Source organism: Emys orbicularis, chromosome 16 (genome assembly GCF_028017835.1).
Source record: "Emys orbicularis isolate rEmyOrb1 chromosome 16, rEmyOrb1.hap1, whole genome shotgun sequence".
NCBI classification, from domain to species: domain Eukaryota; kingdom Metazoa; phylum Chordata; order Testudines; family Emydidae; genus Emys; species Emys orbicularis.
In genome coordinates, this window is record NC_088698.1 from 11963245 (window position 1) to 11987573 (window position 24329).

Here is a 24329-nt window from a genome sequence, read left to right on the forward strand (position 1 = left end):
TCTTATCGGATGCCTTTCAGCCAGAACCCCTCCCCCAGTCCAGTGCTCCTTTCCTTGTCTTTCAGACGTTGTGGATGTTTGGGGCAGAGAGAAAGGGAGGAGAGAGAATCTGGGGAATTTGCTCCCATTTCTTATAGCAATTCTCGTATTTGAGACTCATCTCCAGCTGGGGTTCAGGCAACAGAAAGTCTGTTTGCAAGGGAACCACCAGCTGTTCCATTACCAAGGTGATAGTCCATTTGATTATGTTGACACCTAGCTTAGGTGTTGGCTAGCCTTTTGTATCTGGGGAACTGGTTTCCCCAGACTTGGAACATGTCTTATACAATAGAACTTTATAACTTCACGTACAATGTTGCCACACACATTTTACCAGGACAGTAGCGTTCAGCAGATGAGTTTTCAAATGATACGGCACAAGGCGTACTTTGTACAAAATCTAGTTTGTAAAAAGGGTGAACATTAAGGTACAGACTCACAAGCACAGACAAGGCAACTAATGAGTTCTGTTCAAGGTCCAGGTGGTGTTTGTGAGCCTGAAGTTACTGCTGGAAGCCTACAGCAAAAAATTAGGCACCAGGATATTGCATGCTCCCACATTGTGTCTGCCTGAATGTTGTCAGGATTGTACCTCCAAGAGAGGCCTGCGCATGGTAGAGCATAAAATACACTAATGTTTTCCATTGATGCCTAGGAATTGGGCCTCTTGCGCCTCCTTAATCCTCCTCTCACCTCATGGCTGCCTACTCAGACACACCCTCCATTTTTCAGTCTTCTCTGTTGTTTCTATTGGTTTCTTGTGCTGATGCCTAACCCCTCTTGTTTTCTGTCAGCAGCTCCAGTCATTGCATTGGAATCCCTGGTATGAGACAAGAGGAGGCTTCGGGTATAGTGGAATTACTGCTGCATTGTTGTCATCATGAAGGCAGCCACAGCCACCTTACTTGTCCTGGCTACCTTCACCCTGTTCTCTTCAGGTAAGACTGGTGCAGAGAGGGAGGGAGAAGGGCAACAGTCATCAGAACATGAACTCTCAGGCACTTTATGCTTGGGTTTTTTTTTTTTTTTGCTTCTTATGGTACAAAATGGTTGCTGTTAGGTCTGTGTCTATTCTGATTACTTCAGTTCTCATCTGGTATTAGTCTCCTTGTTTGATCTGTGGCAGATGTTGACTTCGTTAGTGATCCTTGCAAAAGCTTAATGCAGCTGTTCCTTGGCACTTATGTTGCAACATTGTTTGCTTTGAATAGTTGATGGGACCTGTTTGTTCTCTAGCCCTAACACAGTGAAACAATTTAGGCCTAGCCTACCTCTAAAATTTAGATCAACCTACCTACACAGTTTAGGACTGTGAAAAATTTCTTGCCCTAAGCACTGCAATTATATCAACCTAACTTCCAGCATAAATGCAGCTAGGTGGATGGAAGTATTCTTCCACCAATCTAGTTACCGCCTCTCGGAGAGATGGATTACCTACATCGACAGAAAAAACTCCTTTCGTCAATGTAGACGATGCTTTCATCTATGCTTCTGTGCTACACTGGAACAGCTACAATCCCACTGCTGTGCTGCTGTAGTGTAGACATAACCTTTTTATATTTGGAATGGAGCATCTTAGAAACTAAGGTTCTCTCTTAAATCCAGCTGAACTATGATTAAAGCATGGGGCTTGGCAGTTCCTGACAGTATTGGCAGCTTACGTAATTAAACTTATACATTTTAAAATAAAATGCTAATTTCTGCAAAAAACAAAACCCAAACCCAACCCTATATTAAGAAAACAATGTTACACAGCTAAGCACTTAAAAAATCAGGGAGCTACAATGGTAAAGTTGAATATACAACTCTTTTTGAATGCATTTGATCTGGTCTTTAATTACATGATTATTTTGTTTACACAGGGTCCTCTCTTCAGTTACATGATCACTTATTATTTTGCATACATCTTTTTTTTACCACTTTAAACACACAGCATTTCTTTGTACCATGTATGACAATGTATTCTGGACAAATGTCCACGAAAGTCATTTAAATTAAGAGTGCACAGTAAACTGTACTTGTACAGTATCAGAGGGGTAGCCGTGTTAGTCTGGATCTGTAAAAAGCAACAGAGAATCCTGTGGCACCTTTAAGACTAACAGAAGTATTGGAGCATAAGCTTTCGTGGGTGAATGCCCACTTCATCAGACGCAAGACTGTGCTTGTACAGTGCACCACAGGTTAATTCTAGAGCTTAAGATAAAAGTGAAAATTTACTAGCATCTATAGGCCAATTTAGGTCCCAATCCTGCAAACATTTATGCATGTTCTTAACTTCATGCATAAAACTAATCTCATTGACTTCAAGGGGGTTACTCACATACACAAAGTTAAGCTTGTGCATACGTGTTTGCAGGATTGGGGACCAAATCTGTAACTAAATTAGCTTCATAGTTAATTACCTTCTCCGCTGAATATCACCAAGGAAGGCTGTGCTGATGGCTGAAAAGAATGTATAGGACATGGATGCGAACTATGAAACACATTCCTGTGATAACGTACTATATTAAAAAACCTACATCAGTAAAGAGAGAGACCATTATCACAGCGAAATTAGAATTGTCCAAGAATGAAAAATATTACCAAAAACTATGCCTATGCATCTGAGGTTATAGAAAAAGTTGTATTATATACTGTATTATTTCAGAAACAATAATACTTTGCACTTATTATCAAGACTGAACACATGGAAATAATCAGAGATCAGACTTCATCAGTTTCTTTCTAGATGTGCCCTCGGGACATGTGATACTCACAGAATGTTTTCAAGCATTAGTTAACCTGTATGTCACCCCTGGCACGGTAGGCAGGGAATGTTCATTTTACAGATGGGGAAATTAGCACAAATAAGAAATCTGTCTCTGCTCCACAGTCAGAGAGAGAGCTGGGAAAGGAACTCAGAATTTGTGAGTCACAGTTTTATACTGTAACCTCTAAAACAGAGTTCCCTCCCACAAACCCACTGCAGGAGCTATGGAAATGTGTAGTCAGTTCTATGTAGAACTCTAGCCTGAATGGATGCGGTCAATTTAGTAGCTAGGTCTTCATCTTGTCTCTGCTTTTTAGTATCAATTCAAGGCTACTACTGATCTGGGACACACAAACAATAGTCATCATCCTTTTTATTGACAGTGTCATTTCTGCCCCCTAAGGTGAGTTTGGGGTTAATGACGACCAGCTAACAAACACAACTTGACACGTCTACACTAGCCGCAAAATCCTACTTAAAGTCATTTTAGTGAAAACATGGCAGCTAACCCAGTTTAAAACATAACCTATTTTCCTGGTAAAGAATGGCCTTCATGATGCTCCATTCAGCTCTATGGGCTGCTTTCATGGGAGAGAGCCAAGAACTGAATTCCAATTCCAGCTCTGTTACTGCTTTTCAGTGTCATCTTGGGAAAGGCACGTAACCTCTCTGCACATCATCTATAAAATGAGGATAATATTTCCTGCCTACTTCATGGCAGAGTGGTGGGGTGGCAAGGATTAATGTTTGTCAAGTGCTCTAAGAACTTAAAATGTTCTAGAAACATTGAGTATTTACAAGCTACCCCAGTTCCTGTTCCTCCTTGGCAGATTTTAGCAAGTGAAGCAAACTTCTCTAACCAAAGGCAAGTCCAAGAAACAGTTTTTCATTGTCCCCTGGATAACTTAGGCAGCTACATTGTTTAGAAACAGGCCCAAGCCGTAAAATTCCCATCATGATCTCAAAAGCCCAAAATTCGGTAGTGTTTGGATCTAGGGTTTTGGTTCAGCATATTATATAGAGTATCTGATTTTTGCAAATGACTGCTGATTGGGGTATAGATTTCAAACTCACCCCTAGATCAGGTGGTTTTTTTGTTTTGTTTTTGGATCTGGTGCTTTAATGTGGGCCTCTCACTATTGAAAACAGAATCCTAGCACTGAAGGGGTAGTCGTAGGGAAAATAGTCAGGAAATGCTGTTCCAGTTAAATATGAGACTTTCCTCCCTTGGGCACTTTGACCCTAGAAAACAGTCTACTTTTTCCTGTTAAAGAACGAAAACTAAAATCAGCTTTGGTCAGTTTCCTCCCTCCATGTCCCTTCTTCTGAATCTCCCTCTCTCCATTTAAAGAGCACGTGTCTTGCCTTCTGATCCTGCAGGGAAGAAGTTCAGATGGTGCACCCTGTCTGACCTGGAGCAGAGGAAGTGTGCTGAGTTATCTAAAGCACTCCTGGCTGTCCTACCTCTGGCTACAATCAACTCCTTTGCTAGGGTTTCCTGCATCAGAGCTCAAAATACTCATGACTGTATCGACAAGATCAGGGTGAGTCTGTAGAGAATCGCAGAGTTTATCTTAACCCCAAGTCTAGTTCTTCTGTAGTGTGGGAAGTGGAGGGGGTGTAACAACTACTAGTAAATAGAATCCATAGGGAAGTGAAATCTAGGCAATCATGGTGATGGTATTTCATCTGTGACAAAGTACACAGTATCTGGGCAGGCAAGAAGAATCCAGGTGATAAAAATTACTTATCAGTGATACAGCCAATGATGAGACAAAACAGAGATTCTGTTACACCTTTGTAATCCCAATGAAATAAATAAGAGCTGTGTGGGAGCAAATGAGCAAAATCTGTCTCCTCCCTACAGCTGTTAAATCATGAAGACATACCAAAAGTCCCCTTGGCTTTTAGGTTTCAATTCTAGTTCAACTATATTTAACAATTTTTCTGCCCCTCCCCATTTTTAACCTCTAGTTAATCTTTCCTGAACCAAAGAGCTGTCCTTTTTCCAAATAAAAATATCTTTGAATTATAATTTATATGAGATGAGGCAGTGAAGTGACTGGAGGTTTAAGACAACTTTCACTGAGGGGATGGTGCTTCTCGTAGGGCTATGTGCATTTAAGGACAAATTCCTCTGGGGAGAAAGGAAAATATAGCCCTGGCCTTCCTAGTAGTACAGTTTCACTAATGCATCCGAAACCTGACTGGGAAAAGGGAATTCAGTCTTCATGCTCATTCAGCACTGGCTTCCTCCAGTGGATCCCAGCTCTGACTTGGAAAAAAAGAACTGCTCCTGAGGTCAGAGAAGAACCTGGTCTCCCACCTCTTCATTCAGTTCTGAGCTCCTTGTTAATAGATGATAAAGCTATACTTAGTAGGAGCTGCAGATAGTATGATTAAGGACGGAACCCAGCCTAGAAGTGTCTGAAAGGTTCTTGGGGATGCATGGTGAGGAGAATACTCAGCCAGTATTTGTGGATTGGGGTGGGGTGGGGGGGGAGAGACCTGGAGTGAAATCCAGACCTCACTGAAGTCAATGGGAATTTTCACCATTGACTTCAGCAGAACCAGGATTTCATCCTTGGGGTGGAAGGATCAAAGGAAAGGTGGAGAAGGGATGTCATCTTGCCAAATTAGGCTTGTGAAGAATACTCAGGCTTCATGCAAGATGAGTACTGACACAGACATGTTACATATTTGACAATCAGTTCAAGTTGACTTTCCACCATGCTGAGAAACAGGGATCCAACCAAAACTGAGAAAGCGTTGTGAAAAGTCTGTGGTGAGAGCTCTAGTCTTCAAGTTGCTCATTGTTCCCATGGACAGAGGGACTCTCTTAAATGGATTTTTTCTTTTTTTAAAAAGGTGAATAAAGCAGATGCTGTCTCCTTGGATGCTGGAGATGTTTATTCTGCTGTGAAGTTGTACGGCCTAACTGCGGTGGCAAAGGAGATCTATGAGGAAGGTAGGTTAGCCGACAAACGCCTGTTTCTAAAATACCGTCACTGTAACCTAATGTTATCACTAAGAGAAAGAGTAACAGAGAAAGCACCACAATGGATAACTCTAAGATGACCTCAGCCCAGAGCAGTATAGGAGACTCAATCCTATCCTCGGTGAGAGAAAGTATCTGTAGTGGTTAGAGCAGAGGATCAGATTCTATTCCTGCTTTGGACAGTAGCTCACTACGTAACATTAAGTAATTTGTCCCATCTCTGTGCCTCAGTAGCTCTAACTGAGGAGCTCTCACCTATTTCAGAGGGGGTTTGAGAGGCTTAATAGAAGTCTGTAAAGCACTTCGAGATAAATGTCAATAATATCCTGCACTTAAAGAACATTTTCCATCCTCCAATCCTGTCCCCAGTACCTATAACCCACCCCTTCCTCTGTCTCTGGAGATCCATTTCCCACTGCATACTGGAGTTCCAAGCCTTGCAGATAGACTGAAGATACATCCCTACCTTTCCCCCTGATCACAAAGCCCTCACCAAAGACATTGACAAATGGGAGGGAGAAGAGCAACAGGACTGAGCGGTGGGTGGGAGGGCGTTGACTTACAAGGAAGGAGTAAGAACTAAAGGCTGGCCCAGCCAAAACTAAAATTATACGATTGAAAAGATCTGAAGGGAGTAAACCCAAAGGAGAGAGTTGTATTAGGCTTGGTCTACACTTACCCCCCAATTCGAACGAAGGTACGCAACTTCAGCTACGTGAATAACGTAGCTGAAGTTCGAAGTACCTTAGTTCGAACTTACCTCGGTCCACACGCGGCAGGCAGGCTCCCCCGTCGACGCCGCGGTTCCCCCGTCGACGCCGCGGTACTCCTCTCGTCTAGCTGGAGTACCGCAGTCGACGGCGATCACTTCCTGGTTCGACTTATCGTGTCCAGACAAGACGCGATAAGTCGAACCCAGAACTTCGATTCCCAGCCGCCGAACTAGCGGCTGGGTGTAGACATACTGGAAGAAATGGGATGAAATTAAGGAAGGGAAAAATATTTGGCTGAATATCAGAATCATCACGGAATTAAGAGGTATTAGACTGTGAAAGATTCAGAAGGTAAGTAAGTGCCAGAAGCCCCACTGGTTGCAGAATCTGAAACTAGATGGCACAAATGCTCAGTGCAATGTTTCATGGAAATAAGGCCACATTGGCCTTGGACAGATGGACTGGATTTTCTAATAGACCTTTTCCCTCTCTAAGTTCTATATTCCTTGCTTTGCATGTTGGTAGCTCTTGGCTAGGCGGTAGTGTCAAACTGAGCAGTGATGTAACCAACAGAATGTTCCTTTTGGACCAATTCTCCTTTCCCGGCTTATGCTGGTAACTGCATTTCTTACATTTTATTTGAGACTTTTTCCTTAGCCCTGGCACAGAGATCCTCGCATCGCTGTGCACTGCAGCAGTTGTCCTAAGTTTATTAAAGGGATAGTTATTCTTCCTGTATCTCCCCTTTCCCATCATTAGGAAACTGCGTGTTTGCTGTGGCCATTGCCAGACGAGGAACTTTGGACATCCAGAGGTTAAGGGGGGTGCATAGCTGCCACAATGGAGCCAGGTGGACATCAGGCTGGAACATCCCACTGGGCTTCCTCCTGGCTAGGAATGAGCTCCTCTGGGATGAGGATCAGCCTCTGAGCCAAGGTGGGTGAGTGGACGGTGACAGACACCTCGGGGCCAAGCTCCTGCCTATGTAAAGGAGAGTAAAGTGGTGGCAGGTGTGACACCTACTGAACTATATGGAACACACCAAGACCAAAGAGCTTTTGGGTTGGTGGACCAGTTATCCACTTGGGAAGCTTAACCACGTGCTGCTAGCCCTCTTCTGCCAGTGTCTTTTCAGTGATTCCTCACACAACAGAAAAGCTATCTTAGCAAGAGCAACAGGAAACACCTGTGTTCTGTATTCAATGGGAGGTTGGGGGAAGGGAAGCATTGTACAGTAGCTTCTACAGCATATCGTCTTACCTTTCTATCGTGCCTTTAATTCCAAAAGGATCCCAAAGCCTTTGACAAATGATGGGCCTGATTCCTCACTCAAATCTCACCAAATGGAGGATTGGATCCTGCGGCTGCCCGGCACCAGTGAGGTGGAGAGTAGCAATCATCTGTGGTATAGCAAGTACACAACAGTGAGCGGAGGCTGGTCAAAGACTCCAGGTTCTTACAGAAAGTGCCACAGATTCTTTAATGAACACACAGAGCAGACAGGGCCCTGGATTTTAAGGGTAGGGGGCCCCCATGCAGTAAGTGCACAAAACTGAATTTAACTCCCTCAGAAGGAAGAAAGATGGACTTGACCCAACTAAGATTTGACCCTGTAGTTTCAGGAAGTATTTCATACCTGAAGCTTAGACAACCAAGCTAGCCCTACTGGAGACTAATAACTTTTTACAAGTAGCACGTAAGGAATGCTACTGTTATCTCTTCCAGGCTTTGCCACTTGACTCTTTTTCTTATGTCTATAGTGATCAGTCAGTATTTCAATGCCAGCTGCATCCCAGGTGTTGGCGTCACCTCCCCTCAGCTCTGTGCTCTCTGTCAAGGACCGAAATCCTACGTTAGGAACAAGAACCACTTCTGTGAGACCAGCAGCAGTGAGCCCTTCTATGACTCTGAGGGAGCCTTCAGGTGACCTCACCCCCACTCTGCTTGCATTAGAAGTGGCTTTGGGGGGAAGAAGGGATGGCAGGAGGAGAAAAGCAGGTTTAAGTGCTAATGGATTGTGTTAATCTCTCTGCAGGTGCTTGAAGAACGGAGTAGCAGATGTTGCTTTCCTAGATCACTTAACAATAATGAATGGCACAGGTAAACCCAAGTACTCCGATTTCTGTTGGCCTGAAACTTGTATTCTTTTCTACCTGGATGCTTTGGGGGGGAAGATGCCTAATGCATTATCGATTCCAGTTTGAGTTTAATCTAGGCAAGCAACTCTTGAGGGTATGCCTCAGCTCTCCAAGAGTCGGAGGGAAATGGAGAGTGGAAGGTTAGGAGGGGAATGGTGGCTCACAGGAGATGTTTCTTGTCAGAACCACCAAAGCTTTCCATTTTAGATTACTGCCTTAGCTCTCAGCTGGCTGAAGAAGTCACTATTTATACAGCATGGCTGATAGTATATAATGAGGAACCCTTTAAAATTCCATGGGTAGCTCTGCTAGAGGAGCAGTTTTCATTGGCCAGGCTTTTTACCGGACCAAAAATTTGCATCACATACCCAAGGTCAGTCGTTTGAAGGGGTCTAGCAGCTTCTTTTTCTTTAAAGAACATTTAAATTATTGCTTCTCAGAAAGCATCTCAAATTCCCCAGCCAACGTCCTTGTGCTTTAACATCTCTCTTTGGTAAGGGGAGCAGCACAGAGAGAAACCTTCCCTGCTGACAGTTGGCATTTACTGTCCTGCTTGGGCACTGAGACTTGGAGCAGGCTCCCTTGAAAAATGCTGTCTCTCCTCTGCCAGGCCGGGTTTCACTTCACAGCTTTGATAGCTGCCTCGTTGTTTTAGATTCAGACCAAGAGGAATATGAGCTCTTGTGTCCTGATGGATCCACAGCGAAGCTGAGTGCCTATGGCACCTGTAACCTGGGTCGTGGGCCTGGGCGTGCCATCATCAACCGCCACAACTTCCAGAAGATCACCAAGAAATTCCTCACCCTGATCCAGGTAATTTGGAACTGCTAATCAGGTTCCAAGCCCTCTCTGGGTGTAGATGGAATGAGCTAGACTGCAGGTGTTGAGGCTGCTCTGGGACATCCAGCGTTGTCATCTGCTAGGACAGGTACCCTGGTGAGAGTTCCAAAGGCTACTGGAGAGAGAGGGCGAGTGCGCACAGCCTTTAAAGTTAGATCAGAGTATCAAAGTAATACAATCTAGGAGAGAGAGGGCAGGAGTGGAGGTCTCTCTCTGCTCTCTAGAATACTAACAGCTGCTCAGTGTAGTGTAAATTTGGAGAGATCTTTGCTCTCGCTACATCCCTCCATTTGCTATTAATGTGTGGAGGGTGGAGATCTTTAAATAGTAAGGTCCAGATCCTCAAACATATTTAGGTATCTAACTCCCACTGAAGTCAACGGGAGTTAGGTACCTAAATATCTGTGGGCCTAAAGGCTTGGGGAAGGGACCACTTTTGTACAGCATGTATTAAAATCAGTGCTTGATCCTGATTGGGGCCTCTGGGCATTAATAATATATATATTTAACAATAGTGTCCAGCAATTACCAGGAAAGTCTGACTCCGGCATCTGCCTCTACCCTCTTTCTCTGGAGAAAGGAGTTTCATTCCCAGTTCCAAGCCTGGACTCAAATCTGAGGGAAAAATAATCAAACATATTTAAGAGGCAAGTGCTAGGAAAGCAGTAATGCCACATATTAGGGGGAGGTAATTTAATAGTATGGGCTTGGACCACCCTTATGGGCACAGGAGGTGCAGTTTGCCACTTCTTTGCTCACAGGGGCAGCTGCACTCAGAGGGGAGATTCACCCATGGGGGAGCTTTAAACTTCAGCCAACTTCTGGTAGCGTCTTCCTGGGATACACACAGAATTAGTGCGTCTCCTAGGTCTTTTGCCCAGCCACAGCCATTTTGCGGGCTATGCCCACTAGTTCCCAGGTATCTCTTCCTCGTCTCTCTTCCCATCCCCCCCCAAATAGAACAGGTTTGCAATGGGGTTATGGTGCTACAGTCCCAAGCTCTATCCCCTCCAGGTCAGGTTTCTCCCACCACAGACCATCACCTGTGCTCTGCTGATGCACTGAAGCAAGCGCTGGGTGTATAGCTTGACTAGGAGATGAGTAAATGGGGGACAGTGTAACAACATCTGAGTACTCAAGACTGCAAATACTCAGGTGGGAGGAGTTACACAAGAGGGAGTAACAAGGAATCTTGGCTAACAATTACGCAAGGGAAAATATAGGACGAATATCAGGAAAAGCTTCCTGACAGCAACATCTATTTGACTCTGGAATAGTCTCCTAAGCAAAGTGGCCAAAGCGCCATCCCTTGGAGATATTTAAAATTGCAAGGGACAAAGCACTGACTGGGGAACCATCCTGCCGTGGCCCTGGGGAGATAGCTAGGTCTCCTCTAGCTCTAATCTGATTCACTCCTAGAAGCTCAGGTAGGAGTGAGCAGTGGACAGGGAGAGGCCAGGCCACTGAAATTAAGAACATAAGAATGGCCATACTGGGTCAGACCAAAGGTCCATCCAGCCCAGTATCCTGTCTACCGACAGTGGCCAATGCCAGGTGCCTCACAAGGAGTGAGCCTAATAGGTAATGATCAAGTGATCTCTCTCCTGCCATCCATCTCCACCCTCTAACAAACAGAGGCTAGGGACACCATTCCTTACCCATCCTGGCTAATAGCCATTAATGGACTTAACCTCCATGAATTTATCTAGTTCTCTTTTGAACCCCGTTATAATCCTAGCCTTCACAACCTCCTCAGGCAAGGAGTTCCACAGGTTGACTGTGCGCTGTGTGAAGAAGAACTTCCTTTTATTTGTTTTAAACCTGCTGCCCATTAATTTCATTTGGTGACCCCTAGTTCTTACATTATGTGAACAAGTAAATAACTTTTCCTTATTCACTTTCTCCACATCACTCATGATTTTATATATCTCTATCATATCTCCCCTTAGTCTCCTCTTTTCCAAGCTGAAAAGTCCTAGCCTCTTTAATCTCTCCTCAAATGGGACCCATTCCAAACCCCTAATCATTTTAGTTGCCCTTTTCTGAACTTTTTCTAATGCCAGTATATCTTTTTTGAGATGAGGAGATCACATCTGTACGCAGTATTCAAGATGTGGGCGCACCATGGATTTATATAAGGGCAATAAGATATTCTCCGTCTTATTCTCTATCCCTTTTTGAATGATTCCTAACATCCTGTTTGCTTTTTTGACCGCTGCTGCACACTGCATGGACGTCTTCAAAGAACTATCCATGATGACTCCAAGTTCTCTTTCCTGATTAGTTGTAGCTAAATTAGCCCCCCATCATATTGTATGTATAGTTGGGGTTATTTTTTCCAATGTGCATTACTTTACATTTATCCACATTAAATTTCATTTGCCATTTTGTTGCCCAATCACTTAGTTTTGTGAGATCTTTTTGAAGTTCTTCACAGTCTGCTTTGGTCTTAACTATCTTGAGCAGTTTAGTATCATCTGCAAACTTTGCCACCTCACTGTTTATCCCTTTCTCCAGATCATTTATGAATAAGTTGAATAGGATTGGTCCTAGGACTGACCCTTGGGGAACACCACTAGTTACCCCTCTCCATTCTGAAAATCTACCATTTATTCCTACTCTTTGTTCCCTGTCTTTTAACCAGTTCTCAATCCATGAAAGGATCTTTCCTCTTATCCAATGACAACTTAATTTACGTACGAGCCTTTGGTGAGGGACCTTGTCCAAGGCTTTCTGGAAATCTAAGTACACTATGTCCACTGGATCCCCTTGTCCACGTTTGTTGACCCCTTCAAAGAACTCCAATAGATTAGTAAGACATGATTTCCCTTTACAGAAACCATGTTGACTTTTGCCCAACAAGTTATGTTCTTCTAGGTGTCTGACAATTTTATTCTTTACTATCGTTTCAACTAATTTGCCCGCTACTGATGTTAGACTTACCGGTCTTTAATTGCCGGGATCACCTCGGAGAAAGGAGAAACAAAAAGTCTCCTTCCCTTTAACCTCCAAGTGCCCACCAATGTGAATTATTATGCAGTTTGTCATATGGTTCAGGGACTTCTGGGTGCAAGCCCTTGATTATGTCTCCATCCCCATATTTACATTCCCTAGTGGATAAATAGTGCTTGTTGCCTCCGCTTCCAGGCATCTCTTATTCAATCAAAACTGAACACCGACTACATAAGATTTAAGAAAGTTTTTACAAACCTCCATATCCTGCCCCTGAAATAGCCCAGGGTAAGTGAATAATTTAACCAAAACAGATACATCTTATGCTGTAGTTTGGAGCTCTTGCCTAGACAATTGCAGACAGCAGGCTCCCCTGCGGGAGCAGAAAATGAGCATCAAAGCAAATCATGATCATCCGGATGGGACAGGAGAAGCAGCAGTTCCTCAAATAACTGGGTCCCAGACCATGTAGGGATGGAAACCAACACCTAAGATAGATGCATGGAGGGTTTGCCCTAATCCCAGGGAGTGTTAGAGTTCTGAGTACTACATTATGATCACCCCATACTTGCCATGACTCTAGACAGAGGAGGTGTAGCAACAAGGCGGCTAGTCACAGAGGAGACGAGCAGCATCTCTACAGCTAAAGCCATTGTACTTTTCCTAGCATCTCTTTGGGAAGAATGGAAAAGAAAGGGCCAAGTTTGAGCTCTTCACTTCAGTGCCATTCAGGGGGAAGAACCTGCTGTTCCGCGATGCCACTCAGCACCTGCAGCTGCTCCAGGACAAAGCAGAGATCTCCCACATCCTTGGCCTGGACTACGTAGCCCTCTTGAAGGGACTAGGCCATGAAGGTGAGAGCTCTCCCAAGGGAATGGGACAAAGAGGCCCCCACCTCGTTGCAAGGGGGAGACATGCACAGACCCAAAGAAGCCAATTGGTAAAGACAGCTCAGTACATGGGTGATGCTAACCCCATTGCACTCTCTTTCCTGCTGCTGCAGGGAGCTCACTGGACAACAGTGTGATACGCTGGTGCTGCGTCAGCAATGCTGAGCTCCGCAAGTGTGAAGAGTGGGCCCTGAACATCAAATCTGACCCCCTGGTCTGTGTCCAAGCCGCTTCAATGACTAACTGCATTGAGTTGATCAAGGTAAGAACCTATATGGAGTAAACAGGAATGAAAGGCACAGGCATGTCTGTTCTTGTCCCAAACACTTGGGGGCAATGGAGATAAAACCAACCAACAGAGGCACTGAAGAGAATGAGACTGAAGGGTCCTCAGCCCCCCCAGCCACTGGAGTATGGGAGAGATCGGCACTCAGTTACATAAGTTACGCAGGTTCTAAATTGTCACTGTCACAATTTCAGGGTTAACTACACCTTTGACACCACCTGTCCTGGTCTTCAAGGGCACCTACTTAAGGTCTCAGGCTCTCAACCATCACCTCTTTGCATCTCTCTCCCTCCAGACAGAGGGTTTACACTTGCAGTCCCTCTGCACCTCACTGTGATTCCTCCAGCAGGTCTGACTTGGGGTCCAGTATTTGTTGTTAACCTTTTTCCATAGGCTACACAACAGCGTATAGCAGTTATCAACTAGCCTTCACACAGCAAAATACATTCATTTTTAGGCAAAAGTACTAGAGGAAAATGTATAAAAACCAACACACATTCCTATATGTATGCTAACAGCTTATTAGAGGTCACCCATCGGTCCTAATAGGCCGAAGTTTTTTCCAACCCTTCCACAAGGTCCTGCCCTTTTATGAATTAAAAGAAGGCTGAAAGTTAGTTCACACTTGGCCTTCTGACACCAAAAGCCTTTTTTTGTTTGAATCTATGAAAAACCAGATTGAATTAGTCTACACAGGCCTCCCCGGGGGATGGTACCTCTCTAGAGTTGTTTCATCTTAGTGACTCACCTTAATCACCCCCTACAGTTTTTAGTTCCTAAGGAGGAACTAAAGTAGCCCTCCTTCATGGAGTAGAACACAATCATGCATAAATATAAGACTGTGGTCCCCAAATACTGCATGGGGTTGCAATATCGGTCACAGTCCCATGTGTTACTCTCTGATATTGTTGGCAGAGTAATGAGGCCGATGCAGCCACGCTGGATGCCACGCATGCCTACATTGCAGGGATATGTGGGCTGGTCTCAGTAGCTGCAGAATGCTATGGTGAGTTTTCTGTTCCACAATAATCCCTGAGGGGCAGGCAGTGGGAAGACCAAAAAAATAAAAATAAAAAGCTACCATTAAAAACCTGGTGAAATTGCCACGCAGCTGTGGGCCTAGCTGCAAAGGCAGGGGAATGGGAGCCAAGAGAGCTGAATAGTCTTCTCAGTTCTTCCACTGACTGGCTGTGAGCTCTTGGGCAAGTTACTTAATCCATGCCTCAGTTTCCCCACCTACAAAAGGAAACCGTTATACTGACCTGCCTCGAGAGATGCTGCAAGTCTCTAATAAAGTGTGTGAAGTGCTTCACAAGTCTTGGATAAAATGCTATAAATGCAAAGGATTATAGAAATTAATGGATGGGGTGTAAGATTCTTAGCCTTGAGAAACCAAAATCTAGAGGAAGCTGCATCTCCCCAAGAATTCTTGAGGTAAGTTTACAATGCAATGAAAGACCTGTGGCTGGCCCATGCCAGCTGACTCGATCTGCAGGGCTATAATTTTCAGAGTAGACATTCAGGCTCTGGCTGGAACCTGGTCTCTGGGACCCTCTTCCTGAAACCAAATATCTACACTGCAATTTTATAGCCCCAAATCCCAAGTCAGCTGAACCAGCCACAGCTGTGCCACAGGTCTTTTATCACAGTGTAGACATACCTTCAGTGGTGGGTGCAGGGAGGAGACAAAAAAACCTTTTTTCTGCACCTGTGATGTCCATGACACCACATCCATTTTGGGAACAGGGAATGTGGCAGACCTTAAACCCTTTTCTGATCCAGCACAGCTGGGAAAGGGAGAAGACCATGATCTGATACTTGGGTATGAGGAAGGAAACATTCCCGTATTCCAATTCTTCATCTAGCTGAGCAGAGTCCCTCTGTCTCAGTAACAGTCGATGTCATTAGATCCCCTGCACTGAGTAAGTGCTCACTGCCTGACTCACAAGCCACGTGCACTTCATGAGTGCATTTTTCTATGGTGGGAATGCTGGCAATGTGAGCCCTGGAATAGGCCTTCCCCCCACCCCAATTAGACTCTCCAGATGCATCTTTCCTATAAACGTGTGGCGTTCTTTAGTGATTATGTTGGTATCTAGTACATGCTCAGCGCACACTGAGCAGCCAGTCACCAGTTCTTGTGTATATGGTTTTGGGTTTTTAAACATCACTCTGCTCTTGCTCGTCTCTCCTGCCCAGGGGAGGGGTGTGCCCCAGCTGCTGGGAGAACAAAGAAGCTGACCCACCTTGCAGATAAAGGTAATGGAGGATCTTTGAGGTATGGGTTTCTACTTTAATTAAGTGAAGTGGCTCACCAGGATGCTCAGGGCATGTCTACACTTACCTCCGGAGCGATCGATTCAACAGGGGTCGATTTATTGCATCTAGTGAAAATGTGATAAATTGACCGACGAGCGCTCTCCCGTCGATTCCGGTACTCCACTGGAGCGAGAGGTGCAGGCGGAGTCGATGGGGGGGTGTCAGCCATCAACTTACCACAGTGAAGTAGATCTAAGTACATCAACTTCACATACAATATTCACATAGCTGAAGTTATGTAACTTAGATCGATCCCCCTCCCTAGTGTAGACCAGGCCTCAGGCAACTCTGCTGGGATAAGACAGGATTCCTAAGAGCTGTGAAAGTGGGGTGACTCCCAACTACTCAGCAGAGCAGCTAACAGCAATTGCAGGGCTCTGCTGGTTCATACTTTACCCCCACTGAGCTGTGATGATGTCATGCAGCAGACGCTCGAACTTCAGCCAAAAAAACCCAAACCCGTTCAAACAAGGCTCCATTAGGGATAGAGGAAGGTTAGGAGACAGGAAGAGGAGTTCTCGCTGTACGTAGAGGTAGTGATGGTACCTTGCCCTGAGCTACAGCTGTTGGGACTTACGCTAGCATAAGGGGTGTGCGCGCACTAGTTCTGGAAGAAGGAGAAACCTTCTGTCTGGGGGCTAGAGGGTTCACTGTCCCAGGCAGCAGTGCTAGGGCTGGATTTTTGTGGCTCAGAAGACAATACAGCTCTCAGTTCCCTGCAACTGAAAGAGCTCAGTACAGAGGACGAGGGAAGGGGAGGCAGGAGTGTCATTTTAGGGAGGATACAACCGGTTCTAAAACTTACTTTTAACATGGAGACTGTTCCCATCCAAGATGTCTTGCTGGCTCGGTTTAACTGGTTGTTGTCATTGTCACACAGCACTGCCACCTGTCTACGCTGTAGCCCTGGCAAAGAAGAATGACAGGCATGTAAATATCCATAACCTGAGGGGACGGCGTTCCTGCCACACTCACCTGTACAGTCCTGGGGGGTGGCTGCTCCTCTCCAGGTACACAGTGGGGGCTCTGGAGAACAACACTGTGAACTGTGATATCGGCTCTGGTAAGGACTGCACCAGAATATCTACCAAGTGGACAAATGATGGTGCCAAGGGGGTCTGGGAAAGAAGGAGGGAGGGAGAGTGGAAGACTTCAGTCATTCGTACACATCACTTATGACATTCACCATTGCTCCACTATGTCCCTCCAGAATACTCTCCTGGTCGAATGGATTTCTAGTGGGAGCACTGCTAGTAACCTCGACATCTGAAATTATTTATAATGTGCTTGTCACCACAGTATGTTTAAAAATATTAAATACTGCTCATAAGAGACAGATACCCATCCTCCCCAACAACTGCCCTCCATACCCAGCTTTAAAACCCATAATCTAATACCTGATCAAAGTGTCTTGCACCATGCTCTGAAGGTTGGCGGATTCTGTCTGTAATGGATCAGAGAGGTCAAGTGTTAGGAACTGAGCTGCCCTCAGTGTGGCTAATTAAAACTTCCAGCTATCGGCAAGTGAGCAGCATCCCTGTCTGTAGGTAATGTGATGCAGTCAGTATTCCCCCACATACACAGACTCACCTGCAAAGTTTAGTTTTACTTATTTGCTGTCTGCCATTCTCCCTCACCCAGCAGGAGTTAATTTGTGAACTCTTTTACGGTAGGTCTTAGAGCATACCTACTCAGTGGATAAAGTGTCTGGTCCTCTAATGTTAGTAGCTGAGTGAGACACGGAGACAGGCTCAGGAAATGCAAACTATCTTACAATGGAGAAATACAGTAGCAGTCCCTGTCCTGTATTAGGAAAGAACATATTTTGAAATGCCCCACATTGACTAACCTCATCTCTTCCTTCTCTTAGCTTACCAGAGTTACTTTTGGAAGGGTTGTATGCCAGGAGCAGACAGGAACCTATGCAAAGTCTGTATTGGAGGTGATGAGATGGAAGGGGCGAAAGTGTCCAGCAGGTGTGCTGCGAATCATAATGAACGCTACTATGGAAACATGGGTGCGCTCAGGTAAGTCCCTCTGTTTGAGGCAAGGATGCAGCTTAAAAGCATCACCCAGAAATGGCTCATTTCTTTTGCCTGCAGGTTTCCTAGGCAGGACTCTTATTTAAAAGCTGGTGACCGTAAAAATTGCCTTTGGGTCAGTGTATTTTATTTCAACTGCGATTGCTATGGGACTGCTCAGCTGGCTGGTGATTTTAAAGTTATATTGCCATTTCTAATGGCAAACTAGACAAGAGAGTGATTCTTACCTCAGAATCCTCTAATGATACTTGGTGCCCAAACCCAAGCCCACTTGGAGACCAACTGAAGGGGTAATAGTTGGAATTTGAACAAGTAGTAGTGCAGGATATGAAAGGCAATTATGTAGGGAGGAAATCATTCCCACCACCTAATGGAAAGAGAATATAAAATAACTGGAGACAGAGAAAGCATAAATAGAATGTTCCAATCTCTGTATTTACAATGAATGTAGTTGAATAGTATTAGTTTGGCAGCCCTAGAGACAGAAATCCAGATGCAATATGGTATTGCGAGCTTCTTTATACTGCCCTGCCAATATGCCTCAACTCCAATTTGGGAGTCAACTTTAGGAATGAGGAGGTTATTCAGTCTCCATGCCCACTGAGACTTTGGTCTGTTTGCTGAGATTGCCAGCAAGGAGGCAAATAGTTATTTGTAAGAGACACTCGTTCCCCAAGACCAGCACTGAGACCACTAACTCATTTCACACATAGATTATCCAGTTGCTTCAGCATATGGTGGTACCTTTTGGCAACCAGTGACCTAGACTAGACTCAAATTAGTATCCAAACCCTACAGTCATCTACTGCTCCCAGAAGTTCTAGTCTCTCAATCGGATATTGTGATAAACTATTGCTTTCCCTTGCACTAGGTGTCTAGTCGGCAGTCCCAGTGGAAGGAGCTTTGGGGACGTGGCTTTCCTGGAACATCATAACCTGCTCAAGAATATTGAGAGTGAGATTCAGTTTGTCCCATGCTTTGAGAATTTCAGCTGGTACCAAAGTTTCTTCCCACACAATGATCATGATTCCGAAACATCCACATACAAAGGTCTAATCTGAGCATGCAGCTGTTTCGTCTGGGTTTAAAGTCTGCATTTGAATGCTCCAATAAAGCACAAGATTCAGTTACAATTTAGTTTGAGGGGGAAGAGGGAAATAATCAGCGACAGCAGGAAGATAGAGAGAAACAAGACTTGGAAAGTGCCCATTTGGGAAAAAGGCCCCGTAATAGCTTCAGAAGACCCATTGACTCTCCCTGCCATCACAGCCTTGTCCAGAGGCTAGTATAGTTGTAGTAGTAGTTGTATACCCTTATGCTTGACCAGAGAGTGAAGAAAATCGGGGTAGTAAGGTAAGAGATACTAAAATATATGCTGAAGTGTAAAACCCTTGTTTGTGCTAGGAAATGCTCTGAGGCTCCTACAGACTCTACATGACAAGTGAACTGATCTGACTTTATCATAATGTGTTATTTTGGACACAAGAACAGTGCATATAAATGGCTACAAAATCTCACTACTGTCCATGTGAAATTAGCTACTTGTCAAAGTTCTCAACTAAGTTACTTTAGAAATGGCAAAAAGCAGAGCAGTACAACGGACAGAAGGGCTGCCAACCGGCATGTTTTAAAATGGAAGTCAATTTTGGTTCGAGCGGCTTAAAACAGAAAAGCATTGAAACCCCCAAACACTCCTTTTGCCAATCTTAATAGCAGATAAAACAGATCACAGCCTTCAGGGAGAGAAGAAGAAAAGGAAACTCCATTTTCATTTGGCCTTGCAAACCACTAAGTAGAGTCTTCCCAAAAGCACATTGAAATTTCTGCAGTCTAAATTCCAGAGAAAGGTGTTTGTAAGACACTGTGTAGTCTTTCAGAAAAGATACATGTACCCATAAGGAATTGGACCTCCATTAGAACAGACACACCGATTAGCAGTTTCTGCAGAGCAGTTAATGGCTGAATGGTCATGGAGACTGAATTACCTTTTCTCTAAGAGGTCTTTCCAGCTGCAGGTTAAGATGGATTGATGGGCTGATATGGCGTTGATATACATTGCAGTTGTCGCAGCCTACAGTCACTGAAATACAAAGCCTCCCTACAGAAACTCCTATGTACTGTGACAGATCCAGACCAGTGGGGTACAGGAGTCTGGTAGAGGGCAAATATACTGGTCACTGGATGAGTAGTTTTCTGTTCCCTGAGTGATCAGAGAAGGGGCTGCACTAGAGTAATCAGGAACCTGCTAGAACCAGTTAAGGCAGGCAGGCTTATTAGGACACCTGGAGCCAAGTAAGAAGCTGCTAGAATCAATTAAGGCAGGCTAATCAGGGCACCTGGGTTTTAAAAGGAGCTCACTTCAGTTTGTGGTGTGAGTGTGAGGAGCTGGGAGCAAGAGGCGCAAGGAGCTGAGAGTGAGAGGGTGTGCTGCTGGAGGACTGAGGAGCACAAGCGTCATCAGACACCAGGAGGAAGGTCCTGTGGTGAGAATAAGGAAGGTGTTTGGAGGAGGCCATGGGGAAGTAGCCCAGGGAGTGGTAGCTGTCATGCAGCTGTTACAGGAGGCACTATAGACAGCTGCAGTGTAGAGGGCAGGCCCAGGTTCCCCCCAAAACCTCCCAATTGACCTGGACTGTGGGTTCTTCCAGAGGGGAAGGTCTCTGGGCTGTTCCCCAACCCACATGGTGAATCTCTGAGGCAAGAAAATCCGCCAATAAGCCCCGGACCCACCAAGATAGAGGAGGAACTTTGTCACAGTACCTACTATACATGCTCTGTAGATGACTCTGGCAAGTTGTACTTTTTGGACCCAGTGCACTGAGAGTTTTTCCTTTCCAATGCTAATACTCTGCATGGGATTTCACCATGTCTCAACTGAGATCTAGCTGATGGTGTGGAACACAGGATTTACTGAGCTCAACGCTACTGCCTCTCCATTTCCTTTGCAGGTCTGCAAAGCTCAGGTTGGGCTATGGGTTATACCCTAAACGACTTTGAGCTGCTGTGTCTGGATGGAAGGCGTGTCGCAGTCACAGACTGGGCAGACTGTAACCTCGGTCCTGTTCCTCCTAACATAGTCATGACTCGACCAGTGACTACCACCAAGATCTATGGCTTCCTGATGAAATCCCAGGTAAGGCAGAAGATGGGAAAGGATTGTTATCCTGTTCTGGTTACACACTATTGAAAACCCAACCAAGGTCCAGAGTCCAAAATCTTCCAAACAAAATAAGAAATAAAGTACCTCCACAGCCAGCACTAAAGGTTTAAGACGGCACAGGAGACTAATGAAAAGACCATTCAGATTCACTAAAGGAGAGTTTCAGCACCAGTAGCTCCTACATCATGATCATATTCTTGCTGAGAAACAAGCCTCTGTGGTGTTGCAACAGACAATGAGTTAACATGCAGGAGGAGACTGCAAGAGCCCCAAATAAGGCTAGCACTAGCTGAATCCTGTACATCTCTCTCTACGTGAGGTTGCTACATGGCTGAAAATTCACGTGCTTCATCTATTTTGTTTTCTGCTTTCTGAGTTTTTTCTTTTCTTTTCTGTTAAGGAAACTCTGGAAACAAATCTGGATTCTAAGTTCCATCTATTTCACTCACAGAAGTATGGAGAAAGTGATCTGCTCTTTAAAGATGCTACTCAGTATCTTGTTCACACAAGTCACCTGGGCTATCAGTCAATTCTTGGAGAGCCCTTCTTTCAGCTGGCAGAATCTGTGTTTAACTGCACACATGCAGGTAATGTGACGTAGTTCATGTTGCGCTAGAACACACAACCTTAGAAGCATCCCTGGACAGTAGCTGTCAGCTCCCTACTGACAAACTCACTTTTGCTACTTCAACTGCTGCTAGGGAGTTCCCCCAAAGCCAAAATTCCTTACAGCAACTTCTGCCCGTGGGCACTGGTATGTGAATGTTCTATGGAGCTTCCCCACAGACAACATTGTTAAAATAACCGTTGCTCCCAGCTCCCAGTAGACACAGCACTTCTGCAGTAACACCCAATGACTGCATGGTTTAAAAAGATTCTCACACTATGGAGAGACAGTGAATACAGTACAGTGAATAGCTAAGCAGGTTATAGTTTAATCTTATGGCTAAATTCAATGGTAGTGTAAAGCAAGCACAGGTTTATTGAAGACAGGTCCATTTATACCAGTTGTGATTTTGCCCCTTGATCTCCATAAACCAGCTCTGTGATTGGGGGGTGGGTGGGAAAGAGTCACTCATTTCTTACTTGGAGATGCCAAGGTTGGGGGGGGGAGAGGTCGGTTTTTTACAGTTAAAATTTTAATTTTGCCTTTAAAAGGGACACTGTCACACTGAATTATTAAAAAACAAACTCTTTTCAATAGTATGGCTGGAGAATTTTAAATTATTATAAAAGTCTTGTATAAAGCTACTGAGAGCAACATCAAGGCATGCAACTGGCCATCAACAAAACCATGAAGCCAACTATATATAAGGTGCTGTTAAAGGCAGAGTAAACAAACTGAAAATAAAAAGATTCATACTAGCATTTCAGTTTTACTGACCTTAGGTGCAGTATGTATGAACTGTTCAGACAGAACTGTAATTTTATAGTTGAGAGTTTTAATTAAAACACTATATTTTGATTTATAGACATCTTAGAATTCTGCAAACAGGATATCTGCACATCTTAGATATGCAGACATATCTACAGACGCAACACACAGAAGTTCCACAAGACATCCACCACCCAAGTTGAAATCAAGAGATGCCAAGAGGATTTTCACCACTTGAGACTGGCTATTTTCTGTTTCATAAAAGCAAGAGAGATCTCATTTAAATACTGAAAAAAACTGAACCTTGCACCTACTAATATATATGCTGATAATGCTGCTCAAATGTCACTCCCATTTCCTATCCAGAAGCGCTGCCTGTTACCTACGTTCACTCCACTTAGTGTGGAGTATGGCATCATGCAGCGCAGTAGAGATCAGACAGCAAACCTTGAGACTGGGCCAGTGTCATCAGAAAAGCAGCACCAGCAATTAAGACCAAAACTCCTTAGTATTTCCAGTTTAAACCCCACTCCCACAATTCAGCATCTTTATAAGGACAGAGGCTACGCTGTAGGCTACATTGGGCCTAGGAATTATTCCTCCCTTTACAGACCATGGACATAACACAGGTTATTGCCTCGTTCCCTTAATGTTTTATTTATACTACATTTCCATTTAAAACAACTTGTTATCTGAGGTAACTGCAACATTTCTTTTATATGCATAGATCTTGTTATAGTTAGCCACTACACACTACCTATATATTTACATGTAGCATAGACAAGCAATAAGTGTATCCATTTCTGCTATGAATAGGGAAGGGTTTATTTCTCTTCTGTTTGTATGACCAACCAAGAACGTGTACCAAATGAATCAATACATTTTGCACTTATCCCTTAGCAAATTAAGAATCTAGAATGAGTAAGTTTCTACCATCAGAACCAGGTTCCTATATTTTTAATAGGAGGTGGGGATGGTGGGAAGGGAACAACAATGGAGTTCCCATTCTTGTCCAAAACAGCAGTACTTAACAGGGTATTTCTCATGACTGAGAATAATCTAATTTGTGTTCATCCAAACCTTAGGGAACCTTCTCACAATGTATATGGTTAAACTGTACGCTTTTTACAAGAGGAGATGCTGGGACACAGTGCAAGATCTCTGAAAAAGAGTGTTGTCTTGTGGCACATTATAGTTCACATTAACTTTTAAGAACTCAGTTGCAACCTTGTGGAACCATTGTACATTACCAGGCAAGAGGCTGATTCCTAGACCCATTCTCTTCATTAATTAGAATGGGCTGGGAGTGCTGCACAGGCAGGCTCCTTAGCCCAGGGTGCAGAGACCACCACCATTCAGCAGGATATTAAGAGTGGCAAAACAAATCCAAGCCAGTCCTCTTCAGACAGATGATGGGAAATTTAAGTAGGGATTGTGAGAGAAAGTTAGTTTTATCACTTGTAATTTTTGTTTCCCATAACAGAGGACATCCCCTGGTCTGGACATTACACCTGGACAGGGATCTGTGTTCTCTGCAACATCATTTCATCAAATTCTGCAGCAAGAACTCCTAGATCAGATAACAAGATGAACATATTCTGTTGCTATGAAATATTCTTCATTTCCATCCCCTCCCATTTCCACTGGGTTTAGATTACCCTAAACTACCCAAGGGAGGAGGAGTAAGAAGTGAAGGCTAGCCTGCTGCATTATCTGGAGAACAGCACAGGATGTGAGGTCATGGGAGCCATGCCACTTAGCATAGCAAAAAAACACACACAAAACTTGAAAATAATCATTGCTGAAAATATCTCACAATTTTTTGGTC

The 24329-nt window shown here is 44.3% G+C and overlaps 1 protein-coding gene across 1 annotated transcript; it reads left to right on the plus strand.

Annotated features, from left to right (window-relative positions):
* The first annotated feature begins 919 nt into the window (after positions 1-919).
* Positions 920-22639, plus strand: LOC135890635 (melanotransferrin-like). The gene is made up of 17 exons (XM_065418057.1): positions 920-977; positions 4169-4332; positions 5657-5756; positions 7259-7435; positions 8260-8422; positions 8535-8599; positions 9293-9450; positions 13097-13283; positions 13433-13581; positions 14521-14611; positions 15805-15864; positions 16805-16987; positions 17795-17951; positions 18838-18920; positions 20915-21099; positions 21527-21713; positions 22599-22639. Exons 1-17 carry the CDS (start codon positions 920-922, stop codon positions 22637-22639), a joined length of 2208 nt encoding a protein of 735 aa, XP_065274129.1.
* Positions 22640-24329: the final 1690 nt, after the last annotated feature.

What these genes read in the sequence shown, in the direction of transcription:
- LOC135890635 (XM_065418057.1), top strand. Translation starts at nt 920, where the DNA reads ATGAAGGCAGCCACAGCCACCTTACTTGTCCTGGCTACCTTCACCCTG. An exon ending in AATTCCTCACCCTGATCCAG is followed by an intron (nt 9,451 to 13,096) that starts GTAATTTGGAAC and finishes TACTTTTCCTAG; the next exon opens with CATCTCTTTGGGAAGAATGG. An exon ending in GACCCACCTTGCAGATAAAG is followed by an intron (nt 15,865 to 16,804) that starts GTAATGGAGGAT and finishes ATTGTCACACAG; the next exon opens with CACTGCCACCTGTCTACGCT.